Here is a 7,695-nt window from a genome sequence, read left to right as displayed (position 1 = left end):
CCTGATGCCAGATGGGGGGGTGATCTGTCTCTGAGTCTGGTGGTGATCTGTCTCTGAGTCTGGTATTTTAGATCTGATGCCAGACGGGGGGTGATCTGTCTCTGAGTCTGGTGGTTTAGACCTGATGCCAGACGGGGGGTGATGGGGGTCAGTGTGTGGATTAGGTAGACAGACAGGAAAGGGTGTGATTGGGTGTTTGTCGTCACTCCAACAGCAAAGGACCGTTAGGGGCGTCTACGTTGACCACAGTTGATTTGAGCGCGTAAACACAGCGCATGTGAAAGGTGCCTCATGTTACTGCAAAGGTTGCTTTTCCTCAGACAGAAAGTGTTCCGGTGCGTTCCGCCCTGCGAAACGGATCTGCACCCGCTACTGCTCTGTATGAATGGTGATATCTGTGCCCTATATACATCCATCCATCATCCATCAATCAATCTAACGATCAAAAAACACAGTTCTGAATTCTGGCACTCAAATTTATTTACAACAGTTAACAGAGCAGCAGCTACAAAACAACAAAACCCTGCAGAATACTAACAAACCTTCGGGTACAGGAAACTTAACGACCTCGTTAAGGAGGGTACAGGAAACTTAACGACCTCGTTAAGGAGGGTACAGGAAACTTAACGACCTCGTTAAGGCAGGTACAGAAGAACATGTTGGCTCCGCCCCCTGTTCAGTGATTGGTGGATGAGGGTGTGTCAGAAACTCTGACAGTCTCTAGTCTGCTTCCTGTTTCCATGTAAACACTCCTGTCCAACAGCCAATCAGTCGCTCTGATGTTTGGAGTTGAAGATCTTTGCTAGCAACGAGACGTTTGATTGGCTCTTCTGCTGTATGAGGCGGGCCTTGTCCAGGTGCTTCTGGGAAACGGAGTCTTTCTTTTTCCTCTTCCTCATCTGGATCTCCTCCTCCGTTTGACGCTGAGTGAAGTCCCACGTCCTATCGTCCACCTGACGACCAATCACAAGACAACAAACCATTGATACGGGTATGTTACAGGTGGGACAGGTGAGATATGGGTGTGTTACAGGTGGGACAGGTGAGATATGGGTGTGTTACAGGTGGGACAGGTGAGATATGGGTGTGTTACAGGTGGGACAGGTGAGATACGGGGGTGTTACAGGTGGGACAGGTGAGATACGGTGTGTTACAGGTGGGACAGGTGAGATACGGGTGTGTTACAGGTGGGACAGGTGATATACGGGGGTGTTACATGTGGGACAGGTGAGATATGGGTGTGTTACAGGTGGGACAGGTGAGATACGGGTGTGTTACAGGTGGGACAGGTGACATACGGGTGTTTTACAGGTGGGACAGGTGAGATACGGGTGTGTTACATGTGGGACAGGTGAGATACGGGTGTGTTACAGGTGGGACAGGTGAGATACGGGTGTGTTACATGTGGGACAGGTGAGATATGGGTGTGTTACATGTGGGACAGGTGAGATATGGGTGTGTTACAGGTGGGACAGGTGAGATACGGGTGTGTTACATGTGGGACAGGTGAGATATGGGTGTGTTACATGTGGGACAGGTGAGATACGGGTGTGTTACATGTGGGACAGGTGAGATATGGGTGTGTTACAGGTGAGATACGGGTGTGTTACATGTGGGACAGGTGGGACAGGTGAGATATGGGTGTGTTACAGGTGGGACAGGTGTGTTACATGTGGGAAAGGTGAGATATGGGTGTGTTACAGGTGGGACCGGTGAGATATGGGTGTGTTACAGGTGGGACAGGTGAGATATGGGTATGTTACAGGTGGGACAGGTGAGATATGGGTGTGTTACAGGTGGGACAGGTGTGTTACATGTGGGAAAGGTGAGATATGGGTGTGTTACAGGTGGGACAGGTGAGATACAGGTGGGACAGGTGTTTTACAGATGAGACAGGTGTGTTATTGGTGTGTGTGTGCGCTCTTGGTTTACCTGCTGTCCGTCCCTCTGTCTCTTCCTCCTCACGGTGTCCAGGTGAGCGCTCCGGTCCACGTTGTTCAGGTAAAAGTTGGTCTCTCTTTTGGCCTGAGAAACCTCTGTCCTCAATCTCTGCTGCTGCACCGTCTGCTCAAAGGCCAGGCGCTCCGACAGGTGAGTCCACTGGAACCTGTGCAGGTACTGAGAGAGACAGACAGGTGAGAGACAGACAGGTGAGTCCACTGGAACCTGTGTAGGTACTGAGAGAGACAGACAGGTGAGTCCACTGGAACCTGTGCAGGTACTGAAAGAGACAGACAGGTGAGAGACAGACAGGTGAGTCCACTGGAACCTGTGCAGGTACTGAGAGAGACAGACAGGTGAGAGACAGACAGGTGAGTCCACTGGAACCTGTGCAGGTACTGAGAGAGACAGACAGTCGAGAGACAGACAGGTGAGTCCACTGGAACCTGTGCAGGTACTGTGAGAGACAGACAGGTGAGTCCACTGGAACCTGTGCAGGTACTGAGAGAGACAGACAGGTGAGAGACAGACAGGTGAGTCCACTAGAACCTGTGCAGGTACTGAGAGAGACAGACAGGTGAGTCCACTGGAACCTGTGCAGGTACTGAGAGAGACAGACAGGTGAGAGACAGACAGGTGAGTCCACTGGAACCTGTGCAGGTACTGAGAGAGACAGACAGGTGAGAGACAGACAGGTGAGTCCACTGGAACCTGTGCAGGTACTGAGAGAGACAGACAGTCGAGAGACAGACAGGTGAGTCCACTGGAACCTGTGCAGGTACTGTGAGAGACAGACAGGTGAGTCCACTGGAACCTGTGTAGGTACTGAGAGAGACAGACAGGTGAGTCCACTGGAACCTGTGCAGGTACTGAAAGAGACAGACAGGTGAGAGACAGACAGGTGAGTCCACTGGAACCTGTGCAGGTACTGAGAGAGACAGACAGGTGAGAGACAGACAGGTGAGTCCACTGGAACCTGTGCAGGTACTGAGAGAGACAGACAGTCGAGAGACAGACAGGTGAGTCCACTGGAACCTGTGCAGGTACTGTGAGAGACAGACAGGTGAGTCCACTGGAACCTGTGCAGGTACTGAGAGAGACAGACAGGTGAGAGACAGACAGGTGAGTCCACTAGAACCTGTGCAGGTACTGAGAGAGACAGACAGGTGAGTCCACTGGAACCTGTGCAGGTACTGAGAGAGACAGACAGGTGAGAGACAGACAGGTGAGTCCACTGGAACCTGTGCAGGTACTGAGAGAGACAGACAGGTGAGAGACAGACAGGTGAGTCCACTGGAACCTGTGCAGGTACTGAGAGAGACAGACAGGTGAGAGACAGACAGGTGAGTCCACTGGAACCTGTGCAGGTACTGAGAGAGACAGACAGGTGAGTCCACTGGAACCTGTGCAGGTACTGAGAGAGACAGACAGGTGAGTCCACTGGAACCTGTGCAGGTACTGAGAGAGACAGACAGGTGAGAGACAGACAGGTGAGTCCACTGGAACCTGTGCAGGTACTGTGAGAGACAGACAGGTGAGTCCACTAGAACCTGTGCAGGTACTGAGAGAGACAGACAGGTGAGTCCACTGGAACCTGTGCAGGTACTGAGAGAGACAGACAGGTGAGTCCACTGGAACCTGTGCAGGTACTGAGAGAGACAGACAGGTGAGTCCACTGGAACCTGTGCAGGTACTGAGAGAGACAGACAGGTGAGTCCACTGGAACCTGTGCAGGTACTGAGAGAGACAGACAGGTGAGAGACAGACAGGTAAGTCCACTGGAACCTGTGTAGGTACTGAGAGAGACAGACAGGTGAGTCCACTGGAACCTGTGCAGGTACTGAGAGAGACAGACAGGTGAGAGACAGACAGGTAAGTCCACTGGAACCTGTGTAGGTACTGAGAGAGACAGACAGGTGAGTCCACTGGAACCTGTGCAGGTACTGTGAGAGACAGACAGGTGAGTCCACTGGAACCTGTGCAGGTACTGAGAGAGACAGACAGGTGAGAGACAGACAGGTGAGTCCACTAGAACCTGTGCAGGTACTGAGAGAGACAGACAGGTGAGTCCACTGGAACCTGTGCAGGTACTGAGAGAGACAGACAGGTGAGAGACAGACAGGTGAGTCCACTGGAACCTGTGCAGGTACTGAGAGAGACAGACAGGTGAGTCCACTGGAACCTGTGCAGGTACTGAGAGAGATAGACAGGTGAGAGACAGACAGGTGAGTCCACTGGAACCTGTGCAGGTACTGAGAGAGACAGACAGGTGAGAGACAGACAGGTGAGTCCACTAGAACCTGTGCAGGTACTGAGAGAGACAGACAGGTGAGTCCACTAGAACCTGTGCAGGTACTGAGAGAGATAGACAGGTGAGAGACAGACAGGTGAGTCCACTGGAACCTGTGCAGGTACTGAGAGAGACAGACAGGTGAGAGACAGACAGGTGAGTCCACTAGAACCTGTGCAGGTACTGAGAGAGACAGACAGGTGAGAGACAGACAGGTGAGTCCACTGGAACCTGTGCAGGTACTGAGAGAGACAGACAGGTGAGAGACAGACAGGTGAGTCCACTGGAACCTGTGCAGGTACTGAGAGAGACAGACAGGTGAGTCCACTGGAACCTGTGCAGGTACTGAGAGAGATAGACAGGTGAGAGACAGACAGGTGAGTCCACTGGAACCTGTGCAGGTACTGTGAGAGACAGACAGGTGAGTCCACTGGAACCTGTGCAGGTACTGAGAGAGATAGACAGGTGAGAGACAGACAGGTGAGTCCACTGGAACCTGTGCAGGTACTGAGAGAGACAGACAGGTGAGAGACAGACAGGTGAGTCCACTGGAACCTGTGCAGGTACTGAGAGAGACAGACAGGTGAGAGACAGACAGGTGAAGTCCACTGGAACCTGTGCAGGTACTGAGAGAGACAGACAGGTGAGTCCACTGGAACCTGTGCAGGTACTGAGAGAGACAGACAGGTGAGAGACAGACAGGTGAGTCCACTGGAACCTGTGCAGGTACTGAGAGAGACAGACAGGTGAGAGACAGACAGGTGAGTCCACTGGAACCTGTGCAGGTACTGAGAGAGACAGACAGGTGAGTCCACTGGAACCTGTGCAGGTACTGAGAGAGACAGACAGGTGAGTCCACTGGAACCTGTGCAGGTACTGAGAGAGACAGACAGGTGAGTCCACTGGAACCTGTGCAGGTACTGAGAGAGACAGACAGGTGAGTCCACTGGAACCTGTGCAGGTACTGAGAGAGACAGACAGGTGAGTCCACTGGAACCTGTGCAGGTACTGAGAGAGACAGACAGGTGAGTCCACTGGAACCTGTGCAGGTACTGAGAGAGACAGACAGGTGAGTCCACTGGAACCTGTGCAGGTACTGAGAGAGACAGACAGGTGAGTCCACTGGAACCTGTGCAGGTACTGAGAGAGACAGACAGGTAGAGACAAATAGGTCACCTTGATGCACCACAGGTCTGAGGCGAAGCGTTGGCGCTTCCTGGTCCCCATGGGCGTGTTGTGCAGCGACGCAGCGACCAGCTTGGCTCTGCGCTTGTCTCTGAACTCGACCCAGCCTTCAGTGAAGTCGCAGCGCCGGGACCCCCCCTTAGCGCCTCCCTTCCTCTTCTTAGTGCTCACCTGCCCGTCTGGAAGTACACAGAAACACATGTATAAGTACACAGAAACACATGTATAAGTACACAGAAACACATGTATAAGTATACATGAATAAGTACACAGAAACACATGTATAAGTACACATGAATACGTACACAGAAACACATGATATGTATAAGTACCCTCTGGCTGTAGAAAGATGTGTATACAGTGATTCCCGCAGAAATGAAATATACTTTGGGGGAACGACTCGGGGGGGGGGGGGGGGGGGGGGGGGGGGGGGGGGTGCGTGCCCCCCCCCCCCGTGAAAAATGTTGAGATTTTTTTTCTCAATTCCTGCATTCTAGTGAATTTTCATAGTAACACTGCACTTCAGACAACCTACAACTGGTGATGGTGTCTAGGTCTTTAAGTGTTAAACAGCTAAGAGCAGTCACTGCTGTTTTTTGTGGTCTTCTTTCACACACACATCTTACCCAAGTGTGTATGAACATCCTCACAAACTAACAAAGAACATGATCTATATCAAATTTAAGACAGAAAACTCCACACTGGTATCTGATCGTTAATCACCGGATAACTTTATTTTAACTATATACAAACTGGTGAAATTTAGGAGTGGGGCTAGTCCTGGTGGGCTACCCAGGCTGAGTGACAAGGTGGCATCCAGGAAACTGAAATTTGCAGGTCACTGCCATCGACACCAGGAACTTCCAGCTGGCAAGTTAGTACTCTGGGAGCCAACACACGGGCACCGACCAAGAGGGCGCCCCACGCCAACATACGTGGAGGTGCTGAGGAAGGATGTGGGGGTGGAAAGCTCCACAGAGCTGGCCGGGTGTATGGAGGACCGTGAGGATTGGCGAACCCGTTGGCAAACTCGTCTAAGGACGACCTAGTAGTAGTAGTCCTTGATTGGCTCAAGTTCACACCTTTTTAGGGGCGGGGCTAGTGATGTTGTCCCGGGGATGCTTAGGAGTTGATAAAGGAGATAATCCCACTGACGTCATCATTTGATTCCAAAAGTGGGTCTGGACTCGCGCCCATAGAGGCTGTTTACCAGTATAATGGCTCCCCCCAAAGTATAATTTATGGGTGGCTCCCCCCAAAGTATAATTTATGGTTTTTTAAGTTTTTTTTACTCACTGAGCACTCATTGCCACCAATGCAAATGCAAATGAGTGCTCACTGAGTAAAAAAAAACAAAAAACACACAAATTATACTTTGGGGGGAGCCATTATACTTTGGGGGCCCCCCAAAGTATTAACATGCTGTGGGAATCACTGCTATATATGTGTGTATTAGTACACAGAGTGTGTATAAGTACTCTTTGGCTGCAGGAAGATGTGTATATATGTGTGTATTAGTACACAGAGTGTGTATAAGTACCCTCTGGCTGCAGGAAGATGCGGCCCACCTCCCCATAGGCTGACAGCAGGTTCCTCACGTGTCGGGGGCGGAGCCTCGGAGGGATGTGTCCCAGGTAGAGAATACCTGGGACACACTTCCTGTCTCCGGCTGCTTCCTGATTGGTCTGCTTCTTCATCCCTGAAACACCTTCATCACCACCATCTTTATCCTTATGCTCTTCATCACCTGAGATCTCTTCATCACCTGAGACCTCTTCATCACCTGAGACCTCTTCATCACCTGAGACCTCTTCATCACCTGAGACCTCCTCCTCCTCTTCCTCTCTGGTGGATGTAGTCGTCCTCTCCTCCTCCTCCTCCTCCTCCTCCTCCTCTTCCTCTCTGGTGGATGTAGTCGTCCTCTCCTCCTCCTCCTCTCTGGTGGATGTAGTCGTCCTCCTCTCCTCCTCCTCCTCCTCCTCCTCCTCCTCTCTCCTCTCCATCATGGCGTGTTGTGTTCACTGAAAGTCAGACAGCAGAGTTTTGGTTGAGCATCAAACTGATGTGTATTTTAACATGTTTCTGTGTGTTTCTGTGTGTCAAAATGAAAGACAGCCCACACACCTATCAATCATCAAACCGTGGGGTCTTAATTCATTACGTGTTGATTTCCATCACAGGGGGGAATACTTCAGGAAAGTCGACGGAGGGGGGGGGGCTAGTGGAATACTTCAGGAAAGTCGACGGGGGGGGGGGGGGCTAGTGGAATACTTCAGGAA

The 7,695-nt window shown here is 51.5% G+C and overlaps 1 protein-coding gene across 2 annotated transcripts; it reads right to left on the bottom strand.

Annotated features, from left to right (window-relative positions):
• Positions 1–7,434, bottom strand: abt1 (activator of basal transcription 1). 2 transcript variants are annotated; one of them, XR_004570979.1, is made up of 5 exons: positions 6,957–7,434; positions 5,408–5,595; positions 1,933–2,118; positions 632–953; positions 1–599 (listed from the first exon to the last, which is right to left on the bottom strand). XR_004570979.1 is itself a non-coding variant. In XM_034236189.1 (4 exons), exons 1-4 carry the CDS (start codon positions 7,420–7,422, stop codon positions 768–770), a joined length of 1,026 nt encoding a protein of 341 aa, XP_034092080.1. In that variant the 5' UTR covers positions 7,423–7,434; the 3' UTR covers positions 1–767. The 2 variants fall into 2 exon arrangements, 1 of the variants encoding a protein (XP_034092080.1); XM_034236189.1 differs by having other exon boundaries at positions 1–953.
• Positions 7,435–7,695: the final 261 nt, after the last annotated feature.

The sequence above is a fragment of the Gymnodraco acuticeps genome, unplaced genomic scaffold, assembly GCF_902827175.1.
Source record: "Gymnodraco acuticeps unplaced genomic scaffold, fGymAcu1.1, whole genome shotgun sequence".
NCBI classification, from domain to species: Eukaryota; Metazoa; Chordata; class Actinopteri; order Perciformes; family Bathydraconidae; genus Gymnodraco; species Gymnodraco acuticeps.
Note: the sequence above shows the minus strand (reverse complement) of the source record. Positions and strands in the feature narration are given on the sequence as shown.